Source organism: Strigops habroptila, chromosome 11 (genome assembly GCF_004027225.2).
Source record: "Strigops habroptila isolate Jane chromosome 11, bStrHab1.2.pri, whole genome shotgun sequence".
NCBI classification, from domain to species: Eukaryota; Metazoa; Chordata; class Aves; order Psittaciformes; family Psittacidae; genus Strigops; species Strigops habroptila.
This window is the reverse complement of record NC_046360.1, coordinates 35,948,224-35,971,308: the sequence shown is the minus strand read 5'-3', so window position 1 is coordinate 35,971,308 and position 23,085 is coordinate 35,948,224. Positions and strand designations below refer to the sequence as shown.

At 66.7% G+C, this 23,085-nt stretch overlaps 4 protein-coding genes across 5 annotated transcripts; 3 read left to right on the top strand and 1 right to left on the bottom strand.

Annotated features, from left to right (window-relative positions):
• The first annotated feature begins 35 nt into the window (after positions 1-35).
• IL17RE (interleukin 17 receptor E) lies at positions 36-4,207 on the top strand. The gene is given in 17 exon segments (XM_030502392.1): positions 36-203; positions 289-304; positions 585-740; positions 851-957; positions 1,029-1,152; positions 1,235-1,374; positions 1,450-1,518; positions 1,600-1,666; positions 1,749-1,936; positions 2,069-2,116; positions 2,210-2,255; positions 2,359-2,507; positions 2,584-2,652; positions 2,738-2,789; positions 2,871-2,972; positions 3,173-3,453; positions 3,455-4,207. Coding segments are annotated over 17 exon segments (2,112 nt in total). The 3' UTR covers positions 3,785-4,207.
• A 227-nt stretch (positions 4,208-4,434) lies between these two features.
• On the top strand, positions 4,435-8,331 carry IL17RC (interleukin 17 receptor C). Of its 2 annotated transcripts, none has more exons than XM_030502394.1 (17): positions 4,435-4,638; positions 4,709-4,730; positions 4,839-5,185; positions 5,338-5,449; positions 5,521-5,565; positions 5,677-5,816; positions 5,999-6,058; positions 6,203-6,257; positions 6,343-6,527; positions 6,605-6,655; positions 6,739-6,784; positions 6,887-6,999; positions 7,069-7,137; positions 7,216-7,273; positions 7,367-7,462; positions 7,544-7,582; positions 7,763-8,331. In XM_030502394.1, exons 1-17 carry the CDS (start codon positions 4,555-4,557, stop codon positions 8,305-8,307), a joined length of 2,067 nt encoding a protein of 688 aa, XP_030358254.1. In that variant the 5' UTR covers positions 4,435-4,554; the 3' UTR covers positions 8,308-8,331. The 2 variants fall into 2 exon arrangements, with proteins under 2 accessions (XP_030358254.1, XP_030358253.1); XM_030502393.1 differs by having other exon boundaries at positions 5,996-6,058.
• A 727-nt stretch (positions 8,332-9,058) lies between these two features.
• On the top strand, positions 9,059-12,175 carry CRELD1 (cysteine rich with EGF like domains 1). Its single transcript, XM_030502414.1, is given in 11 exon segments — positions 9,059-9,100; positions 9,102-9,257; positions 9,655-9,737; positions 9,836-9,946; positions 10,024-10,115; positions 10,212-10,388; positions 10,467-10,562; positions 10,645-10,728; positions 10,842-10,937; positions 11,052-11,195; positions 11,280-12,175. Coding segments are annotated over 11 exon segments (1,302 nt in total). The 3' UTR covers positions 11,501-12,175.
• Positions 12,176-12,185: 10 nt separating this feature from the next.
• On the bottom strand, positions 12,186-15,728 carry PRRT3 (proline rich transmembrane protein 3). The gene is made up of 3 exons (XM_030502386.2): positions 14,663-15,728; positions 14,456-14,587; positions 12,186-14,053 (listed from the first exon to the last, which is right to left on the bottom strand). The coding sequence occupies exons 1-3, from the start codon at positions 15,714-15,716 to the stop codon at positions 12,303-12,305; spliced, it is 2,937 nt and encodes a 978-aa protein (XP_030358246.1). The 5' UTR covers positions 15,717-15,728; the 3' UTR covers positions 12,186-12,302.
• Between the last annotated feature and the right edge of the window lie 7,357 nt (positions 15,729-23,085).

The following is a 23,085-nucleotide window of genomic DNA, read 5'->3' as shown; positions in this document are numbered from 1 at the left end:
GGCGGAGCGGCGGGGCCACACGTGCCGGCGGAGGAATGCGGCGGGGCCGGCCCGGGGCGGGGCGGGGAGCGGCGGCGGAGCGGATCGGATCGGCCATGGGGCGCTCGGTGCTGCTCGCTGCTGCCGCGCTGCTGCTGCTGCTGCCGCTGCTGCTCACCGGGACCGGCGCCGCCGTCACCCGCCTCCGGGTCTCCGCCAACTTCGTGAGCGAAGGGGGAACGGGGAGATGGCGGGGAGGGAGGCAGGGGCCGGGCGGCGCCGCGCTCACCCCGGTGTCTTTGCTTGCAGGAGTGCCGGGCCATCGGTGAGTAGCGGCGGGGTCGGGACCGAGATTGAAAGCGGGACCGGGCTGCGAGCGCGGGATTCACCCTGCCCTGGGCTCCGCGGTCCCGCAGCGTGCGGTGGAGCTCTCGGGGCGGCGGGATGTAGGGGTTCCCCCTGCCCGCGGCTACCGGGTCTTGGAGGGAGGGAGGCTCCCCGCTGCCTGCGGTTCCCCCTTCCCGGGTCTCCCCGCTCCCGGCGGTTCCCGGTCCCGGCGGACCCCCGCCGCACGGCCGCTCCTCTCTGCTCTCCCCTCCCCGCAGCCGACAGCACGTTGAGCCGTCCCCGGTGCCGCCGCCCATCCCGGTCCGGGCCCCCGCTGAACGCGCCCGCCCTGGCGCTGGGCAGGGCCCGCCTGTGCCTGCCCGCGCAGCGCTGCCAGCCCTGCCTGCGGGTGCGCCTGGCCCTCCCCGCCGCAGGTACGGGCAGGGGCATCGCGCACCCCGCGGCCGCTGGGCGGGATGGGGGTGAAGGGGAGCTGGGGGCTCGCCTCCCCCCCGTCCCCGCTCCCCACGCTGCTTTCCCGCAGAGCTCGGTGGTGTCCGCGGGCTCCAACTCAACTTCCTGGAGCTTGGCTCCAACCGGGCAAGCTGGCTGCAGGTGTGGCGGCGGCACCGGGCACCGGGCAGCTCACCGGTGAGTGCGGGGTGGGCTGGATGGGCCGGAGCCGTCGGTGTCCCGCTGACCGTCCCCCCCGGTCCCCGCAGTGGCAGGTACAGTTCGACTGCTTCCCGGTGGAGAGCGGCCGGCAGGTCCTCGTCTCCCTCCACACCATCCCCGACCAAGGCTGGACCCTCAGCCGCAGCCATCTGGTTGCTGCCGAGCCACCCGGTGAGGCTGGGGGGGACCCGGGGGTGTCCCGAGAGATGGGGAGACGCACACCGGCACCGGCTGACCCCCGCCTGCTCTGCAGGACCCGTCTTCACCCATACGTGGGTGCCGGAGGCGCGGGCCATCGAGGTGTGGGTGCCCGAGGGCCCAGCCTTCGTGGTGCGGCTGTGCCATCAGCTCGCCCTGGAGTGCGAGGAGCTGCCCCGGCCCTTCCACCGGCAGGTAACGGCTCCGTTCCGCCACCACACCGGGCTGGGGGCTGCGCTCCCCTCCGCTGACACTGCATCCGTGCCATAGGTGCTGGTGCCAGGGGGCCACCGCGTCTCGCTGCCATACGAGTTCCTGGTGCCCTGCTTATGCATCGAGGTGCGTCGCCCATCCCCGTGGCCTCTAGGCCCGTGCAGCGGGGGCTCATCCTGCCCTGATCCCCACGCTCTGCTCCCCCAGGCCTCCTACCCACACCACGACAGCGCGCGCAGCAAGCGCTGCCCCTTCCGCGACCAGCCGGCTGCCTGTGAGTGCCCATGGGGAGGAGGGACCCCGGTCCCCGGGGTGTCCCGTGTCCCTCCCAGCCCCACTGACCCGGTGCCTCGCAGATGGCCCCGAGCTGTGGTCCTCGGTGCGCTTCCACGACTACAGCGCCAGCAGCAAGGACCAGATGGCGATGGTGCTGAGCGCCAGCTGCCCCCTGCGCCCCTGGGCCACCCTGTGCTGGAGGGAGGTGGCGGCTGAGGCTGCGCCGTGCCACGACATCCCCAACTCCACAGCCAGCGAGGAGGACCAGGTGAAGGGTCCTGGTTTGGGGGTGCTGTGCCCCTCGCTGGGGCACCCACCAGACCCCCAGGGTCCCCCAAGGATGGTGGATGGATGCTGGGGTGCCCATAGGGGATGGTGACACTTTCTCTGCCCATTCCAGGCGTACACACTGGACAAGGTGGATGTGCACCCCCAGCTCTGCTTTCGGGTAAGCCCCCATGGGTGGGTGGGTACCAGTGCTGGGGGGCAGCGGTGGGTGATGGGGCTCCCCCAGCCCTTTACTGATCCCTGTTCTCTCCAGTTCTCCTATGGGAACAGCAGCCACGTGGAGTGTCCCCACCGGTCAGGTGAGCCCCATGGATGGGGGGCACCCCTGCTCTGGTGTCCCTCGCACCCCTCATCCCCTCGGGCATCCCACAAGCCCCCCAATTCTCTCCCTGGTGGCCACAGAGACCGCCTGGAACGTCTCAGTGAGCACCCGAGGGCTGCAGCTGCGCCTGCGCCTCATCTCCAGCATCCCCGCGGCCTTCAGCGCATCCCTCTGCCAGCGCCGGGGCGGGCAGTGCGAGCCCGAGCCCCCCCTCTACACCGTCACACAGGTGAGTGGCGTGGGGCTGGGGGGGCACATGGTGGGGACTGACTGACCCACACTGACTCTTCCCTTGTGCTTCACAGCCGGAGGGCTCAGCCCCGGGGGAGCTGGCGCTGCTGCTGCCGATGCAGGTCCTGGGCAGCTGTGTGCTGGTGAGGTGACCCCCATACCAGCACCCCCACCATGGGGGGGACCCCAACCCCAACCCGGCCCCTCCTCACACAGCCTCTTCCCCAGGTCTGGCGCTCAGACGTGCGCTTTGCTCGGAAGCAGCTGCTCTGTCCCGATGGTGAGTGGGGGTCCTGGGGGGGCCATAGGGGGCAGTGGGGGTGCACAGACCCCCCCCATCCCCTCACTGCCCCTCTCTCAGTCTCCCGCAGGCACTTTGGGCTGCTGGGGCTGGCGCTGGTGCTGGGGCTGGTGGTGACCGTGCTGCTCCTCAACTGCCGCGGCGCCTGGAGGCCAGATGATGGTGAGGGGCACTGTGGGGGGGGTGCGGGATGGGGAGACAGTGCCCATGCTACCCATAGGGATGGAGTGCCACGGGGTGCGCTCTCCCTGGGCTGCACAGTGTGCTGGATGGTTGGATGCCCTTGGGCGATGCCAGGGTGTCCCCGGGGGCTGCGGGGGGGCGCGGGGCAGGGCTGTCACCGCTGTCCCCTCCACCCGCAGGTCCCGCGGGCGGTCGCCCCGTGCTGCTGCTGTACTCTCCGGACTCGGAGGAGCACTTGGGGCTGGTGTGCGCCCTGGCCGAGCGGCTCCGCGCCGGGCTGGGCTGCGACGTGCGCCTGGACCTGTGGGAAGCGGGCGGCTTGGGGCAGGCGGGGACTCTGCCCTGGCTGTACGCGCAGCGCGGCACCGTGAGCCGGCAGCGCGGCACCGTGCTGCTCCTCTGGAGCCGCGGCAGCGCTCGGCTCTTCCGCCGGTGGCGCGGCGGGGCGGCGGGCGGGACCCCCCCCCGAGGATGCTCACGACATCTTCGGGGCGGCCATGGCCTGCCTGCACGGGGAGCTGGGCGCGGCGGGGCGCGGCCGGGGCTGGGTCCTGGCTTACTTCAGCCGGCTCTGCAGCCCCCGCGATGTCCCCCGACCGCTCCGGCCCCTGCCCACCTACCGCCTGCCCCGGCAGCTGCCCGGGCTCATGGGCGCCCTGCGGGGCAGCCCCCCGGCCCCCCGCCGCTGCTGCCGGGGCAGGGTCGGGGGGCTCCTGCACCGGCTGCTGGATGTGGGGGCCAGGGAGGGCAGCCCCCCCCCGCGGCACATCGGAGCGGCCAGCGGCACATGAGTGATTGCGCTGAGACTGAGCTGGGCATTGCGGGGGGCAGCCCCCCCGTTACGGAGGTGCAGGGCTCGGCTGTGCCCGTAAGGGCACAAGGAGAGCTGGTCCCGGCCATGGGATGTGCTGTGGGGACCAGGGCGAGTGTCCAGCCCATGGAGCTGGGAGCGGAGGTGCTGCCCCGGGCAGGGGCAGCTTTATTTCCACACAGGGATTTGCTCCAGAGGAAAACCAGGACCTGGAGAAGCCCCTTGGGATGCCACAGCCGGGCGAGGGGCTGGAGCAGCGATGGAAGAGGCAGAGCGGTGGCAGGGGGGGCTCCTGCCCTGCCTGGGGCATGGGGGGCAACTGCCGGGCACAGCCTGGCCCTGCTCCGTGCTCCCGCTGCCAGCAGGACCGTGTCTGGGGTGGAAGCAATAAAGGCACCGTTTCACCCTGTCCTGTTGTCCATCCATACAGTGTGCTGTGGTACCCGGTGCCCCCCTGCAGCATGGTGGGGGGAAAGAGGGGGTATAGGGCAGGACATGGCATAGTCACTGCTCCATGTGCGGCTCCCGGGCTGGTCTGGATTCCGAAAGCACCGTGAGCTGGATCCCGTCCATGGGGATCAGGGAGGCCCCACCCCGGGGCGGCACCAGCGAGGACCCGGGTGTCCGGGATCGCAGCAGGAAGCGGGAGCCGGTGGCGGCAGCGGGGCCCGTGGAGCCGGGAGCGGGGCCGCGCTGCGCGTGGGGAGAGGACGGTGGGGGGCCGGGGCACCCCACGGCCCCGGCCCCGCCATGGGTGCGCTGGTGCTGCTGGTGCTGCTGCTGGTGGTGACGGGCGGGCGCGGCGCCCACCGCGACACCTTGGCCTGCACACAGGTGGGTCGGTGCCACCGGCACACGGGCTGCCGGGCACCGCGGCACCGGCTTCACCATCGCCTCCCACCAGGGCCTCGCCTGCCGCCTCCTGGGTAAGTGACACTGCCATAGCCCTGGGCACACGCGGGGTGTGGGACATACACCCATAGCCCTGCACCCATGGCCCTATGGCCACCCTCCATCTCCCCCACCCTCCCCAGACCCCGACGTGCTGTGCGGGATGGAGCCGCAGGGACCCGGCCACGGGCTGACCCTGTCTCGGCTGCGGCTGGAGCCGGCGCTGCGCTGCACCGGACCCATGGCCTGCTCTCCCTGCCTGGAGGCACGGCTGCGCCTGGCCGTGCCCCGTGGCACCGCGATGCTGCGCGTCCCTGCGGCAGGGCACGGCGGTGATGCGGGACGGGGGTCACCAGAGCATGGGGACTCCTCGCCCCAGCACAACGCCAGCGGGGTCCTGCTGCTCGCCGCGCACACGTACGCCTCGTCCCGCTGCGTGGCTCTGGAGGTCTGGGCGCCCATGGGCACCGCGCTGCCCGACCAGACGCTGGTACGGAGATGGGGGGCACTAGTGATGGGTGTCCCCAGCAGTTACTGGGCACTGTGGGTGCTGGCACTGGTGAACGCCTGTGGCTGGTGGTCCTGTTCCCTGTGCCCCAGGGAGGCGCATTGCCGCAGTGCAGTGGTGGTTTTCCTGCCCAGGGCTGGGTGACGTTCCGGTGCTTCGAGGCACCACTGGGCTCCGAGCTCCACGTCACGGCGTACACCAGCTCACACGGCCACCGGAGGCTGAGCCAGTGGCAGCGGGTACCAGGTGAGCCCCCCCACGCACCCCAGTGCAGCGGCACCGTCCCCCCCGTGCTCACTGACACCCTGTCCCCGCAGACTGCTCGTGGCCTGCGGCACAGAGTGCTGTCCCCCAGTGCCAAGGTAGGTGCTGGTGACCCCCACACCTCGGTGCATGTCACCTATGGAGGGCTGGGTTGTGGATGCTGGGGGAGAGGGTGATCCCCACTGTGCCCTGAGCCTCCTCCGGCGCAGTGCCCAGGCTGCAGGTCTCCCCGGGACCGAAGGAGGTGGTCATCGGGGTGCAGGGGGCGATGCCAGGGCACAGCTACACCCTCCGGCTCTACCACAACCAAAGCCACGGCACCAGCGGGCCGGGGCGCGTGGTGACCGTGGTGAGTGTGACCCCCTTCCCTGACCCCCCCCACCCTGACCAGCTCTGGCTGCTGCCCCCCTGCCCCATCCCCGGGAAGCCATGTCTGTGTTACAGGCAGGGTGCTGGTGTCACCCTGGCCTGGGTGGCACTGCCGGGGGGTGATTTGCCATGGGGTGACCCACATCTGGTTGCCGGTAGCAGAGCAGCAACATGAGCTACAGGCTGCCAGCCGAGGAGGTGCTGCCCTGCCTCTGCCTGCAGGTCAGTGTGTGGATGGGTGCCATGGGGTAGCAAAGCTGCCACCAAAGCAGGGGTCACTCTGTGTCCCCATCCAGCATCCCAAGGGGTCATGGGCAGCATGGGCACCCTAAATCCTTTTTCCTCTCTCTTTTCCTCCCCTCCCAGGTCTGGCTGGAGACTCAGGACCCGCTTCGGGCCACCCTGTGCCCCTTCTCTCATGGTACCTGTGCTATGGGGCTGGGCTGGGGCACAGGGTGACCCATGGGGACACCATGGGGTGACACGTGTGTCCGGTGCCACCACAGACGCCGAGGCCTGGCAGCGGCTGTGGGCACGCAGCCGGCTGGTGCTGCACGCCGGGGCGCAGGCTCTGACCTGCTCCCTCTCGTCCCCCTGTGACCTCCCGGCTGAGCTCATTCCCTGCTGGCAACCGGCACCCACCGGGCCCTGCCAAGCACTGCCCAGCCTGCGGCACCCCGCTATGGGGCGGGTGAGTGGGGCTCCGTGGGGCACCGGGGGCATGGGAAGGCTGCGGTGGCACTGATGGAGCATCCCTTCCACCCGCAGGGATCCCAGGAGCTTGGGGGGCTGCGGCCGCACCCCAACCTCTGCGTGCAGGTAGGACACCCCTCTGCCCCACACCTGCCCTATGGCTGCCCCATGGGCACCCCCAGGCACTGCTAACCCACTCTCTGGGGTAGGTGTGGAGCCGCGGGCAGGTCCAGCTGAGCCAGTGCCTGCGGGACCGTGAGTAGAGCTGGGGTGGGAGGGCAGGGGCAGCCCCGGGGGTCCGGCTGTGGGGCAGGAGCCCTCCCTGGACCTCCCCCCCAGCCCCTGGTGCATCCACAGGAGCGCTGCCCGGCCGCCCCGATGACATCCTGCTGCTGGAGCGCCATGGGAACACCTCACTGTGTGTGCTGGAGCGGGGCGCGTGCACCCCCCTCGCCAGCTTCACCAGCACGGTGAGCGCAGGGACCCCGTGGCCCGGTGGCACCGTGGCACAGCCGGCTCACTCCGTGCTGCTGTTGCAGGGATTGGGACACCCGGGGCTGCTGGAGCAGGAGCTGCGGCGGGATGTGGTGATGGGGCAGTGCAGGCAGGTCAGTGCGGGCAGCAGCGGGGACGTGTCCCCAACGTGTGATGTGCCCCCAGCGTGTGACATGTCCCTGTGCCCACAGATCTGGCACCATGAGAACGGCACCGGGCTCACGCTCTGGGCCTGTCCCCTGCACAAATGTGAGTTGTGCCAGGGAACTGTGGGGCTGGTGGGTGCTGGGGACCCTCAGTGGGTGCTGGGGGTCCTCCATTGACACTGTCCCTGCCCCACAGACCTGCGCGCCCGCTGGGTGCTGGCGTGGATGGGGGTGCTGCTGGGGGCCGCCTGCCTCCTGCTCCTGCTCCTGCTGAAGAAGGAGGGCATTAAAGGTGAGTGGTGCCCGAGGTGGGGCTGTGCCCAGCCTGAGGACCCCCCCCAGGGCCTCACCTCACTGCGATTCCTCCCCACAGGCTGGCTGAAGTCCCTGAGGGCTGATTATAGCTCTGAGGGTAAGTGTGGGGCGAGCCTGGGGTGATGGCGGGGTCCCCATCCGGGCTGGTCCCTGCTTGCTTCCCACCATGGGTGCCCCATAGGGTGGGTAAGGAGATGGGTGGTGGCCCCCTGGGCATCCCCATAGTGGGGGTCCAGGGTACCCGGGGATGGATTCAGACACTGACGATGCCCCCCAGCCCCACTGCGCGGCCGGCGGGCGCTGCTGGTGCACGCGGTGGAGCCGGTGGCAGAGCGGGTGGCCTGCGCCCTCATGGCAGCCCTGCGCCCGCTGGGGCTGGCCGTGGCGGCGGCGCCGGGAGGCGGCAGCGGGGTGGCGGCGTGGGGACCTCTGCCATGGCTGCACGCACAGCACCACCGGGCGCTGCGCGGCGGTGACACCATCATCATCCTCCTCTCGCCGGCGGCCGTGGCTGCTGCTCACCAGTGGGATGCTGACCCCAGCCCCGGTGACGTCCCCACCGCGGCACCCTGCGAGGCCTTCGCCGCGGCGCTATCCTGCGCCGTGCCGGCGCTGGCGGCGGGCAATGGGCGCTATGTGGTGGCCCGGCTCGAGGCCGTGGTGCCGGTGGTGCCGCCGGTGCTGCGGGCAGCCCCTGCCTTCGCTCTGCCCAGCGACACCGGGGGGTTCCTGCGGGCGCTGGCAGCACCGCGGCGGGGCCAGTGGCTGGAGCCGTACGTGGCAGCGGTGGCCGAGGGGCTGCGGCGGGCGGTGGGGGAATAAAGCGGTGATGGTGGATTTGCCAAACGGGAGCCCAGCCCTGGTGGTGTGGGGGGAGATGGGGAGTGGGATGGACTGGGGGGGGGACTGGGGGTGGGAACCAGGGGTCTGGGCTGGGTTGATTGGAGAACGGATGGGGAATTGGTGCAGTTCAGGAAGGATGAGGGGGAGCTGGACCAGTTGTGGGGAGGGGAACTGGGGCAGTTCAGAAAGGGATGAGAGGGAGCTGGGCAAATCTGTGGGGGGATGAGGGGGAACTGGACCAGTTCAGAGAGATTGATGGGGAACTGGGCAAATTTGGGTAATGAAAGGGATCTGGACCAGCTCATGGGGGATCATGGGGAACTGGGCCAGTTTGGTAGGGATGAGGGGGAACTGGACCAGCTCATGGGGGTTGATGGAGAACTGGGCAAACCTGGGGGCGCTGGACCAGTTTGGCTGGATGGGAGAAGGTGACCTGGACTGGTTTGACTGGGGGGTGACGGGGACCGGCCCAGGCGGGTCGGGACTGAGGATCTCACCCAGGAGCGGGGCCGGTGCGCCCCGAGGAGCCGCTCCCGTTCCATCCACACTCCCCCCGACCCCGCCGGTGCCCTTGTCCGCGGCCCCTTTAAGGCTGCGGGGAGGCGGGGCCGGGCGGGCGGCGCGGATTGGCTGTGAGCGGCGGGTCGCGGGCTGCGGGCGCGCTGCCATTGGCGGGGGCGGCGGTCGCTGAGTCAGTGGGCGGGGCCGGGCGGCGCGGGCGGGGCGCAGGATGGGGCCGCGGGCGGCCGCGCTGCTGCCGGTGCCGGTGCCGGCCCGGCGGGGGGGGGGCGGCCGCGCTGGGGGGGGCCCTGCTCGGGGCCGCGCTCCTCGGGGGGGTCCTGCTGGCGGCCGCCCGCGCACACCCGGACCCGGACCCCGAGCCCGAGCCGTGCCGGGCCTGCCGCGGCCTCGCTGACAGCTTCAGCAGGGTGCGGGGCGGGGGGGGCCGCGGGGATGGGGATGGGGGGTAATGGGTGATACGGGCCCTGCATAGGGGGAACGGGGGTGATAGACGTGGGGGGCACAGTCCGGGGGTGATGGGTGAGCGAGGACATAGCGGGGAGCACAGGGTGGGGAGGGCAATGAGGTGACAGTGCTCCGGAGGGGCGTATTGGGGGGGGGGCACTCCCCACAGCATCCCAAGGGAATGGGGGGTCCCGGGGGGGCACAGCGGCTGGGGTCTGGGGTGGGGAGACAGTGGAAGGGCCACGGGGTGACTTGTTGCAGTGAGGAGGGGGTTGGTATGGGGGGACTGTATGGAGCTGGGGGTTATCGGGGGGTCCCCACGTCTGTGCTGCGCCCCCCCCCGTCCCCCCATGTGCTCAGGGCCTGGAGAGGACGGAGCGCGAGGGCTTCGGTGGGGGCAACACGGCCTGGGAGGAGGAGAAGTTGGCCAAGTACCAGCACAGGTGGGTGCCCCCCCCGTTAAAGGGGTCTGGGGGGGTCCAGCTTCCCTTTGAGGGGGGGACACACACACATCCCCATGCTGACCCCCTTGTCCCCGCAGCGAGACCCGTCTGCTGGAGGTGCTGGAGGGCGTCTGTGGCCCCTCGGACTTCTCCTGCCACCAGCTGCTGGAGCGGAGCGAGGAGCACGTGGAGCAGTGGTGGTTCCACGAGTGAGTCTGGGGACGGGGACACGGAGGGGGGGGCAAGGGGGTGGCAGGGTGCTGAGCACCGTGTCCCCCCTCCCCAGGCGGCAGCAGCACCCCGACTTCTTCCAATGGCTGTGCATGGACACGCTGGCGCTCTGCTGCCCGCCCGGCACCTACGGCCCCGACTGCCGGCGTGAGTAGCTGCGGCGTGCGCCGGCACTGCCCGGGATGGAGGGACCCCCCCCTCCGGAATGCTGCCCCCCATCCCGGCTGCTCTCTCCCCGTGCAGCCTGCGCCGGTGGGCCCCGGCAGCCCTGCAGCGGCAACGGGCGATGCGATGGTGATGGCACGCGCCGCGGCACCGGCCTCTGCGTCTGCAGCCCGGGCTATGGCGGCCCCTTCTGCGCCGAGTGTGGTGACGGCTACTACGAGGCTTCACGGAACAAGAGCCACCTCGTGTGTGCCGGTAGGTGAGGGGATGGTTTGGGGGGGCTGCAGAGCCGGGGTTCCCCCCGGCACTCACACACGCTGTCCCCTGTCCCAGAGTGCTACCGGGCGTGCGGGCGCTGCACGGGGCCGGAGGACTCCAGCTGCCTTCGCTGCAAGAGGGGCTGGGTGCTGCACGAGCACCGCTGCATCGGTGAGGGCTGCGCTGGGGCGGGTGGGCTCGGCGCTGTGGGGCTCATGGGGCTCACAGGGACGTACCCCCTCTTCTCCTGCAGACATCGATGAGTGTGGCACGGAGATGGCGCACTGCCGAGCCAACCAGTTCTGCGTCAACACCGAGGGCTCCTACGAGTGCCGAGGTCAGGCAGGTTTGGGTATAGGGGGCTCCCCCGTGCATGGGGTTATCCTCCATGGGCTGGGGTGCTGCTGGGTGGGGGCTCTGGTGGTCACCCCATTTCTTTTCCCCATGCAGACTGCTCCACGGCTTGCATCGGCTGCATGGGCGCTGGGCCGGCTCGCTGCAAGAAATGCAACAAGGGCTATTGGCGGGATGGAGCCAAGTGCCTGGGTGAGTGTGTCCTGCGGGCTGGGGGCAGCTCTGCCCCTTCCCCACTGCCCGATCCCTGCCCAATCCCTGCCCAATCCCTGCCCAATCCCTGCCTGATCCCTGCTTCCCCCCCAGACGTGGACGAGTGCGCCAGCACCGAGGAGCCGGTGTGCACGGGCGCGCAGGAGGTGTGCGAGAACACGGAGGGCAGCTACCGCTGCGTCTGCGCCCGCGGCCACGTGCGCCGGGATGGGCACTGCGTGGAGGACAACCCCCCCGGTAAGGCCTGACGCGGTGTGGGGCAGCAAGGTGGGGGGGGTCTCCCTGTTCATTTGTGCCCCCCTACAAGCGCCGTCCTTGCAGATGCGCCGGAGAAGGGGTTCTTTGACGACGTGACGGAGGACGAGGTGGTGGTGCTGCAGCAGATGTTCTTTGGTGTGATGATCTGTGCCCTCGCCACGCTGGCTGCCAAGGGCGACATGGTCTTCACCGCCATCTTCATTGGTGCCGTGGCCGCCATGGCCGGCTACTGGCTGTCTGACCGCAGCGACCGCGTCCTCGATGGCTTCATGAAGGGCAGATAGCTGTGGGGCTGTTGGGTGCAGGCCTAGGGTGGGGGGCACCCCCCCAGCAGGGGCTGGCTGCTGAGGCTGCATCCTGTGCGCGGTGCTGTGCCCTGCATGCGTCCCCCAGCCCCACATTAGAGTAGGGTCTTGCCCCCCTTGCTGCGGGATGAGCCGGGGGTACCTGGGGGTCCTGCACAGCCCGCTCTGGCCGGTGTGGTGATGCCAGACAGTGTGGCACTGGGATAGCGGGGGCACAGCATGCTGCCCCCAGCCCCATGGCGCTGGAGGGGGGCCCTGGCACCGTGGCAGGTAGGATGGCATGGGGCAGGCCAGGGGGTGCTCTGGCACTGCTGGGTGCCGGGGTGATGATGCTGCTGGCCCCATGGGACTCTGTGTGTGTGTGTGTCCCCTCCCCGTGGGGCAGTGGTGGGGCTGAGCCATGGGGCTGGGAGATCTGCCCCCCCCAAACCCCTCATCCCCACATCCCTGGGCAGAGCCCATCTCTCTCCCCTCCCAGGCTGGTGGGGCCGGGGGTCTGGGGTCCCCTCGCTGCTCACGGGGTGCTGTGCTGGCAGGGGGGGGACCCTGCCCTGTGCATGAGCGTGGCCATTGCATTTGTCCGTGGTTTGTCCGTCGGGGTGTGCCCATCTGTCCGTGTGTCCATATCTCAGGAAATAAACCTCTGCACACCCAGCTCGGCTGCTCGGGGCGGTGGGGGGGGGGGCCTCCTCCCAGCATCAGCTCTTTATTTCTCTGGTTTGGCACAAAAGGAGCCGGCCCCCTCCTGCCCGGCCCTGCGCCCCCCAGTCTCTGCCCATCCTCACAGCTCAATGGTGTCACTGGAGAGGCTCCGGCTGTCCATTGCCTTGGCCATGGCCGGGGAGCCGCGGGGGCCGTCCCGTTCGCAGCCCGGTGTCCCGATGGGCACCAGCAGCGGTGCCCGGCTGGGTGCCTCATCCATGGGCAGGCTGTCTGGGGAGGACAGCCCATGGCGCCAGGGGTTCCAGCTGATCTTCAGCGAGCTGCTGTCCAGCGAGCTGGTGGAGGCGGTGACGGTGATGGTGACGGTGCCGGGGGGGTGCCGGGGGCCGGGCAGCTCCGTTAGTGAGCTGCACCTCACCATGCGCGCCGCGATGGGGGTACCGCCGCCGGCGGGTGTGGGGGAGCCGCGCAGCGACGTGCCGGAGCCGCGGCGGGGCCGTCCGAAGAGCCCGTCGTGCAGGAGGTGCCGGCGGCACAGCGCCTGGTCGATGCTGCGCCGCAGGTCGATGGGGGACGGCGGGCGGAACACCAGCTCGCCCAGCGACGGCGACGAGCCCTGCTCGAAGGCGGCGCAGGAGCGGGCGGCCACCAGGTTGGGGCACTTGGGGCTGAGCCCCGGCCCCGCGGCGGTGCCCGCCCAGGGCTCGTTGCTGTCCTTGAGCGCCCGCAGCGGCAGCTGCTCCGCGGGGTTGCGGATGAGGCTCTTGGAGATGTCGTTGGCCGGTGCCCGCTCGGCGCCGCTGCCGCCGGTGCTGCCGCCGGCCCAGTCGTAGCAGTTGTTGGGGTACTCGGGCGCCTCGGCTTTGCGGCCGGCGCAGAAGTACCGCAGCGCCTTGCCCCAGCAGGAGTGAGCGGCGGGGCTGCGGCGGTGGCAGCGGCAGCGCAGGGGCTCGGTGGCGGCCACCAGCAGCGCCAGCGCCGTGCCCAGCTCACCCGCCCGCAGCCAGAGCTGCGCCACCCAGCCCGGCCGGGAGAAGCGCGCCGGGGCGCCCAGGACCCCGCGCAGCCACAGGGCGCTGTAGAGCTGCAGCCCGCACACGGGCAGCCCCGCAACCGCCGCCGCCAGCAGCGCCCGCGCCCCGCGCCCCGCGTCGTCGTGCGGTGCCCGCAGCACCCGCCAGCACCCGCAGAGCCCCCCCAGCAGCAGCAGCGCCCCCGCGCCGCAGCCCAGCGCCTGCAGCCCCAGCCCAGCCGCCAGGCCCAGCCGCGGCGGCAGCAGGTCCGCGGCCCCCAGCACCGCGCTCTGCAGCGCGGCCGCGGCCCCCAGCGCCGGCAGCCCCCGGAGCCGCGCCGGCAGCAGGCGGAGCTGCGCCAGGCGCTGCAGCCGCTGCAGGAGGAGGGCGAAGGCGCCGAGCATCAGTGGGAAGGGGACGGTGCTGAGCAGCAGCAGCGCCCGCGGGGGCAGGCGGTTCCGTGCCCCATAGGGGTCCAGCAGCAGGAAGGTGACCCGCAGCAGGCAGGCGCACAACAGCAGCCCGTGGGCCCCTAGAATGTGGGGCAGGTTGGGGGGGCGCAGCGCACACGCCCAGGCCAGCCCCACCGCGCAGCCCAGCGCCAGCAGCAGGAAGATGGCGGCTGCCCCATAGATGTGGGTCTCCCACGTGAAGCCCAGGTGATGCCGCAGCTCGGCCCAGCGCAGCCCTGTCCCGTTGGACCCTGGTGATGAAGAGGGGTGGCTTGGCTGCGGTGGCTGTGGTGGCTGTGGTGTGGATGGGTGCCGGGGTGCTGGTTGTGGTGTCACCGCTGCCCGCCATGCTGTGACTGAGGGGGATGCGGTGCCATGGGCAGGGGGCTGCGTCCCTTGGGGGTCTGCGGGCAGGACAAAGGGGGATGGTTAGTGGGGGGTTTGATGGTACCTGGCCCCTGCCTGCGCTCCCCATCCACAGGGGGGATGCCCCACGCCAGCCATAGCTGTGGCCACTGGCACCTCTGGGGTCTCCAGCACGACCTCACGGTGCAGGGGGTGGCACGTCCCTGGTCATGTCCCTGACCCCCCAGTGGAAGCCCCCTCCTGCTGGGCTCTTAGTACTAATCCCCGCAGGCAGGGCTTAGATTAGGGCCATTGCCCAGCGCAATCCTGATTGAAGGTGTCACCGTGCCCTGGCTGGGAGGCCCAAGATAGCTGCATCCCCCCCACCAGCGCCGATGCCCCACAGATGGGCTCCCATGACATATGGAGAATGGATGGGCTTGGATGCAGCCCTGCATCACCTGAGTGCCTGGTGCCGGCTGTCCCTGCGGTGGGATGCGCTGTTGGCTGTGGGGTGGCCTCGGTGACATTTGGGATGCTCACGGCACCCCGGACCCGCTGTGGGGACCCGATGTCCTCCTCAGGCAGCAGCCCTGCGAGAGAGGGCAGAGCTGGTGCTGGTACCCACGGGGGGCTTGGTCCCCACCGCGGGGTCCCCTCGCTCCTACCTGTGCCGGGGGTGCCGGAGGAGTCCATCGTGGTGCTGGAGTTGGGGGGCAGCAGTGCAGGGTCAGTGCTGAGCGCAGCCCCCAGGCTGGGCTGGGGTCCCCGCTGCCCCATCGGGTCAGGGTCCATGCGAGGGGCTGCATCCCCGGGGCTGGCGGTGCCACGGCTGAGCGGGGCCCTGCGGGTGCTGCGCTGGTGGGACGGGAGCGCCCGGGTCCAGGGCTCAGCCAGCCCCAACGATGGGACTGCAGGGGGCAGCCGTGGGGCAGAGCCGAGTGGAGACGGGGAAGGGCTGGGGGGACCCCCCAAGTCCCGCTGTGTGCCCAATGGCTGTGCGGACCCGGGGCTGGTATGGGGACCCCTGCCCATGATGTGGGGGACAGGAGCAGTGCCTGGAGGGACCAGTGTGCCCATGGCCGCTGTGGGTCCCTCCGCCACTGGCTGTCCCCCTCTGTGGGCATCTGTCCCCATCCCTGTCCCTGCTGCCGGCGTGGGGGTCAGGGCGATGGTGGACACGGTTGGCCGGGGGCTGGGCGTGCTGGCTGGCTCAGTGGCGCTGTGCCCTGTCCAGGGTGGCCCCGAGGAGCCCGGCCCCGTGTCCACGGGCACCTCAGGGCCTGGTGTCCCCAGTGCAGAGCCATGGGGCGGCCAGGTCCCCCCTTGGGGACTGTCCCAGCCTTTGGCCTCTTGTCCTGGCCGGGCAATGGGCATCTCCTCTGCCACATCCAAGGCTGCGCCGCCGCCTCCCGCGGTGGTTTCCATCTCCGGGGGTGTTCCGATGGCATCTCCCCCCCGCAGCGGTGGGGACCAGCGCACGGGGCTGCTGCCCCGCCAGCGCTCGGCCCCGGGGGCACCGGCACTGCTTGGCTCCCCTGAGGCCTCCCAGGCTGGGGACAGGCCCGGCCACCGCTGTCCCCAGGCTGGGCTGTGCCAGGGGTCCCTGCCCCGCTGCAGGGTCCCGCCTGGGGTCAGCCCCGGTGGCACCGGCCCCCGGGCACCGGCGGGGACCCCGGCAGCCAGGAGCAGCCCCCAGGTGACCAGCCGTGCTGCAGCCATGGTGAGTGCCCGCCGGCCCTGTGGGGATGGGGGCTTGGTGAGCTTGGGGGGATCATGCCACCGGCCATGGGGCCACTGTGCCCACAGACACCCATTGCCCATGGCTGTCCCTGGGCCCCCTTCCCAGCTGTCCCCATCCCCGGTGTCCCTGCTGCCAGTGGCCCCATTCCCAGGCTTCCTCTTCCCGGTGCCCGCAGTGCTGGTGGTCCTTGGTGCTTAGTGGTCCGTACTCCCAGCATCCCCGGTGTTCCTTCCCCGGTGTCCCCATCCCTGATGCTCCATCCCCGGTGCCCGTTCCCGGTGTCCCAGCGGCCCCGCTCTGGCGCGCACCGTTCACCTTGGCGCTTCCCCGGCTGCATCCCGGCGGGGATGCCCGGCCCCGCGCGCTCCCGCCGCCTCCGCCGCACACGGGAACGGGAACGGGGCCGGGGCCGGGACCGCCCGGTTGCAGCGGCGGGGCCGTGCTGCGGGGCCGGCACCATTGCGGGGCCCGTGCAGCCGCCGCATCCCGCGGGCCTCCCCTGCCTGCAGCGGCCCCGCCGCTCGGTGCTCGGTACCCGGTGCGCGGGCCGCGGCGCGTCCAGTCCCCTCCCGCCGCCCGCCGCAGCCCGGGAGGCCCCGGTGCGGGTGCCGGCCGCAGCCCCCCCGCTGACCTGCCGGTGCCGGTGCCGGTGCCGGTGCCGGTGCCGGTGCGGGCCGGGCTCTGCAGCGGAGCGGGCGGCGGCGGCAGCCGGTCACGCGCCGCCCCGAGCCGCGGGCACCCGCGCGGGAGCCCGCCCGCACCGGGAGGCGGCGGGAGGGGGGGAACGGGAAGCGGCGGGAAGCGGGGGGGTGGTGTGTGTGTGTGTGTGTGTGTTGCGGGGCCGCTCGGGAACGGCTGGAGCCGGTGTGCGGGGACGGGACCCCGGGGAGCGGCAGCGCGCGGGTCCGGGGGTACGGCTGGGGCGGGACACCGGGGGCAGGACCCCCGTGGGGCGGGAGCACGGCGGGGCGGCGGTGGGGATGCTGCCGGTGGGGCGGGCGGGACAGGCAGGGCAGGGTGCAGGCAGGGCAGGGTGCAGGCAGGGTCCTCGGGCAGGTCTCTGGGTGCTCCCGGCACCTTCCTGCCACCCAGCTCCTGCCCAGCTGCACGGGGCAGGCAGCGCCCTGGCAGCCGCTGGGCTCTGGGGCCCTGCCAAGCGCAGGTAATTAGCTAATCAGGTAATTGTCCCGCTGGAGAGGTGCCCGCTTGGCCAGGCCTTGGGTTGGCGTTGGCACAGCCGCAAAGTGACACCGGCTCCGGGTGCTGCCACACAAGGTGATGCTCCCCGGCTCCCTCGGGCAGCACCGCAGCCACTGCAGCCACGGCAGCCACTGCAGCCACGGCCAACCCCTGTCACCACCATCGCTCTCCTCTGCCGCAGGCCAGTGGGGACAGGCCAAGGGGAATGGCTTTAACCTGCCAGAGGGGAGATTGAGATGAGCTCTGAGGCAGAAGCTCTTCCCTGTGAGGGTGCTGAGGCGCTGGCACAGGGTGCCCAGAGAAGCTGTGGCTGCCCCATCCCTGGCAGTGTTCAAGGCCAGGTTGGACACAGGGGCTTGGAGCAACCTGCTCTAGTGGAAGGTGTCCCTGCCCGTGGCAGGGGGTTGGAACTGGAGGAGCTTTAAGGTCCTTTCCAACCCAGGAAGCAGGACAGAACCCCGGTTTAGGAGAAAACTGCCCCAGTGAAGTGCTCACAAACATCCTGGAGCCGAGCTTTGTGTTTTCACGACCACTGTGTGTGTCTTATAGCGCTGCCCTGCGCCCTCCTCACCCCGTTGGCTGCGGATCACCCCCAGCATCTTCCCCAGGGACCTTTGGTGAGGGGTAGGATGAGATCCCACAAACAGAGGTGCCCCCCATGAGGCGGTCAGGGAGCAAACTGGGGCTTCACCCCACTCACCATGGGACTTGCCTGGTGCAGGGAGAGGCTCTGCTTGCTCCTGTCGCTGTTACATCTCCTTTCTCCAGGGATTTTGGTTGCTGTCATATGCGTGCAGTGGGGGCTCTGGGGACCCCTGCACTGTACCCCACTGGTGCTCCATCTCTGGGGTGCTGGGGAGCCAGGCCCTGCTGTCTCAGCACAGGGGCTTGCAGCAGACACCTCCAGAGGTCCCTCCAAGCTCAGCCATGCGCTGCAGAGCTGCTGCTGCTGCCTGCAGGCCAGGGCCTGAACCCGTCCCCACCGACCCCACGGAGCAGGTTCTGCCCAGCACAGGCTGGGGATGGAGGTGGGTACAGGAGGATGATGTGAATTGTGTGCCCACCAGCCCTCACCCAGACCCTCTGCTCACCCCAAGGCTCTGGGGGCTCCCCATATGTCCCCCACTGCCTTCTCCTTGTTAGTTAGCGTTGTTGAACCGATGTGGAACGGGAAGGGTGGAGGTTTCCTTCTTCAAACATCAGAGAGGAGCTGAACAAACGAATCCTCCCAAGCTCCATGATCCAGAGTAGTTAAAAGGAGCAGCGGCCTGCTCACCCGCGGGAACAGGATCCTGCCTCTCCCCAAAGACCAACACAGACATGCTGGACTTTGGCAAACACACAATGAGTTTATTACAGCCAGGAAAAAGGGATCCCAGCCTTCCCCCTCGGGACAACAAAGCTGGACCGGGTGGGTTCATGGCAATAGAGCTGTTTTATCAACACCAAATTGCTGCTTTTGCTGGTAACGACTCAGATTGAAAATCAAATGTGTCTGACTTGGGTGTTTTGGAGCAGCTCCTCACCTGAAAGGGTGCTGAAGGACAAGGACTGTCCCCCAGTGACTTCATCTGCTCAGTGTGAATGTCACATTTTTGGCTCCTGTTTGAGACCACTGCCCTTGAGAAGTGCACGCTGGAGCATTCCTTGGTTAGCCAAGATACAGGAGAGGCAATTCATTTCCTGAATTTTCTGAAACCAAGAATTTTCAGCTTAAAAGGAGAAGAAATGCAATAGCTGATGAACCCGAGGTGGTGGGATTTGGTTTTCCTCAGCGAAACTTGTCCCTGTCCAAAGCTCACAAACAGCTCCTGGGACAAATCTGAACCTTACTGAAATGAACCAGAACAACGAACACTGCTGCTGCCCAGGAAGCTCAAAACCCAAACTTCGAGACACACGAACCAACATAGAGGCTACGAGTGAGAAACTAAGAGTAAAGCCTCTGGCCACAGAGAGATTATTACATCTAGTTGGAAAGTTTCAAGCGGGCCCCAGTGCTGAATCTGCTTGAGCTGCTCATCTGTGCTCTGCCCTCTCCTCCCTGGTGCGTGTCTGGGTCACACTGTGTAAATATGACTGTATGTGGAGCCCAGAGCACCTATGCTGGGAGCAGGGAGTGAACTAACACAGATTCCATCAGCTTTCCAAGCTAGGCAAGAGCTTTCTCTGGATCCCAAGCAGTCCCTTACAACATATCAAAGTGGGCAACAACGCTTCCAAGCATCCAGGCACCTTGTCTCTGAGTAAGCAGGTAACACACCTACAAGAATAAAGCGGTGTCACTGAGGACTCCGAACAGGAAACAAACCCCTTCAATCGGAATAATCACTATCAAAAACCAGAGAGCAACAGCCCGTGTTGTGCTGAGGCGGCACAGCGACAGCACGGGGCTTCTTGGTGCTTCCAGGGCTTCGGAGGCTGAAGCAGCTCATCTGTTGTTCACCCGTGGTGTTACACAGGGAAAAGATATTCTCCTGGGGAGAGGAATCCAAGAGGTACCTTTTCACAATGGAAACCTTCGCTCTCGTTTGCATTTCCAAGCTTCTCTTTCGCTTGTCTGCAAGTTGCTGCAGGCTTTTGTCGGCGCAGGGCACCGGTGGGAAGTGCTTTGTAAGCCTCGGCTGAGCGCTGAGGAGCTGCTGGTTGGGAGCTGGGTTGGAGCTTCCCAAATTCAGAGCAACCGTGTGCCTGGGAAAGCCATTTTTCCTGGAGCTTTCCAGCTCGATCATCCTGTTTGCCTTCCTTTGCTTCAGCCCAGCCTCAGCACATCGGGAGAGCTCGCCTTTTCTTACAGCAGGGCACGTTTTCTTCCTCCCCATTGCTTTATTCCAGGGGATCCTTCCTGGCCTCTGCTTCACTTTGTTCCCTACGGCTGCATTCTCCACCTCATGGTCCATGTTCCAGTTGCTGTCTCTTCTCCCAGGCGTATCTTTCCATATAGGAAGGTGGGAAGCTTGAGGCTGCCTCTGTCGTGACGGTGTCACGGGTTGGAACCCTCGAGTGCTTCTCCTGATCGCCTTCCTCAGAGGAGTGGGTAGAGGCACCTCCTGTGGTGCAGGACAGTGGTTCTTCTGCTGACCCCCCAAAAAGTGACTGTGAGCGCAGCACATGCAAGGGTGGTTGGCACAGCTCTGTGCTCCTGAACTGTATTTCACCTCTTGCGATGAGGAGTGTTCTCCTCCACACACCTCGGCAGCTCCGGGGCTGATGTTCCCACCTGAGGCTGTGTTTAGGTCATCTGTAGACGTGCCACCCCCAGTGACCTGGTTCCTCATGGGGGGGTCTGTGTGCTGCTCCCCCAGTGTCACGCAGGGGGAGTGAGCTGGACCCGAGGGGCTGTCCTCACGCCGAGCACAGCGCTGGCACGGGCCAGGGGAGGTCTGGGATGAGTTATCGGCCGTGGCAGGACGGGCTTTGGCGCCAGCAAGGAACGTGTGCAGCTCAGCTAAGGTGTTAGGGAGCTTCAGGAAGCCAAGTTCTTCACACAGCTTCAGGTGCTGATCGCTCAGCTGAGCCGGCAGCGACTCCAGACCCTCCTTCAGCAGCTGGACGCTGGATTTCACATCCAGAATCTCTGCATCTTTCTGGGGAAGCAGCGAGCAGAGCACAAGCAGTCAGCAGCACGTTAGAAGGTGTTATAACAGTGGTCAAATGAGAAACTTTTAGATATTGTGTGTCAATTACACCCCTTAAATTGGGTAATTGACCCAAAGATCAGCAATTTCTATCTACTTGTGAAATACATGTTTTCAAACTAGGCTGAAATGGGATCTTAGGCAAAAGTTCTTCCCTGTGAGGGTGCTGAGGCGCTGGCACAGGGTGCCCAGAGAAGCTGTGGCTGCCCCATCCCTGGCAGTGTTCAATGCCAGGTTGGACACAGGGGCTTGGAGCAACCTGCTCTAGTGGAAGGTGTCCCTGCCCGTGGCAGGGGGTTGGAACTGGATGAGCTTGGGAGAGGTTGGGATTGGGACATACCCCTAACCCACGATGTGCTCCCAGGAGCGCTGCCTCCTCACATGCTGGCGTGACACATCCTTGCCAAAAGCAACTCCTGCAGGAGGGCCTTTGGAGAAACCAGACCTGCCCAGGAGGTCTCTGACAGCTCATTCCTCCACCTCTGACACCCACTTGTTCTTTTTTCACCTCTTCTTTCCCGTCCCTGGGGAAGCAGCCACCCGAAGGGACGAGGCACTGCACCTCTGTGAGCTGCTCTCCCCTCACAGGCACGCACTGCACCGCCTCCTCCAGTGAAGGCATGTGCCAGCGTGAGGAAGCAGAGCTCCATCATCCCCGCCTGCCACAACAGGGCACTGTTGGGCTCCTCTCTTCCCAACCAGGGTTTCATCAGAGCTTACAGCACTGTCAGCCAGCGCCCGGGTAAGCATCACTCAGTATCTAGCCTAGAATTAGCATTTTAATATGTCTTTCCCCTTTCATTAGAACAGGAGAAGTCTACTTTATAACTCACCATTGGAAGGCAATTTAATATTCGGTTAATATTTTGTAGAAATGGAAGAAATCCAGAGTGAGGGCTCGGAATGAAAGGTTAATTTCTGCACTTACTGCTGCGAGTCTCCTCTCCATCTCCAGCAGCGCCTGCTCCGTTTGGCTTTTGTCTGTCAGAGCTTTCAGCACCAAGCCACACTGACTCTGAAAAGCATCTTGCACTAAACAGGGAAATCGATAAAAACCCACATTTGGTCTTTCATTTGTAAATGTGAATAAAGCACTGTCAATACCATTGCCACTTCCACCCTGGCTCGGCATGAGATACTTCCCTGTGCTGTGCAACCATAGCGAGCTGCCTGCTGAGATCTCCCCGAGCCCCAAGCCATGAACAATAGGGTGGATGTTGAATGCAAAGCACTTGGAATTTATAAGATGCTGAGCACAGGCCAAACCTCATTTACTGAGCTCTATTAATGTGGCAGCTGGAGATGAAAGGCTACGTGAAGCTGCTGAACTTGCTCTGCTCAATGCGAGGATGAGGCTTAGTTGTCTGCCAGCTGCACAAGAGGCATGGCCAGGGGAGGGGGACCCCTCTATAGCTGATCCATCCCAGTATAACCAGTGCTTGGGTGCCTGCAGCTGGAATGCTGGAAGGTTGTGAGGGTCATGGCAATGTCCTGTGGGGAGGGTTTCAAACTGGTTTCAAACTGGAGCAAGATGCTCTTGTTGAAAAACTGATCAAAAATAGGGATTCGTGCTGTGTAATTGGACAATTGCTCCCCCCATGCAGCTGCAATTCCAGGAATCACTGCTGTGCCTAATTCCCAGCCAGGAATGTGGTTTGCAGCCTGTGTGGGGATGAAAAATCCTTAGCAATCTTATGGAAGTCTTCCTTTAGCATCATAAATTAGCACGGAGAGAAGGAGCTGTTCCCTAAACATTCCTGTGAACAGGCAGGAAGGTGTGTCCAGATGGTGTGGCTGGGGTGGAATGTTGGCACAAACCAGGATGCAAAGCACTCCTGCTGAAACAAAGCACTGCCAAGCCAACGGGCCGGGATAACCGAAACTCCGGAGCCCTGGACCAGCACTGAACAGTCAGAGTAAACCCCACATTTCAACAAGTGGCTACAAGAGCTCTGGAATTAATTAATCCTCTTTCGCTACAGGCCCAACGTGTTTGATTGACTTTGGCGTTGGTGGAATTGAGAGCTTGAAGCTATTCCTGCACATGGAGTATTTATCTGGGCACCTCTCGCCCCGGAGACGTGTGCTCACAGGCTGCAGAGTGCTCGGGATCACTTCTCCTGCCCAGCTATTTTCATTAAGCTTGCAGGGACTTAATTATCTCAGTGAGCTGTGCCCTCTGTCAGGCTCTACATGGAACTGGTCAAAGAGTTAAAAGCTGTTAAGGAGAGGCAGGCAGAAAGGGATTGTACAGGCTTTGCTGCTGTGAAAAAACAGGGATGTTTTTAAAAGGTGCATTGGGGAAGGGAGAAAGAGATCTGAGCAATTATGGGATTACTGGTTTGTTCTCACACTGTGCAAGGTTTTAGAATAGATCTTAAGGGAAGGAGTACTCAAAGGCATGGAGGGAAATGGAATGAAATGGAACAAGGTTTTACAGAAGGCGGATTGTGCCTGACTAGTGTAATGCATTCGGATGAGATAGATGATTTCTTAGACAAAGGCAATG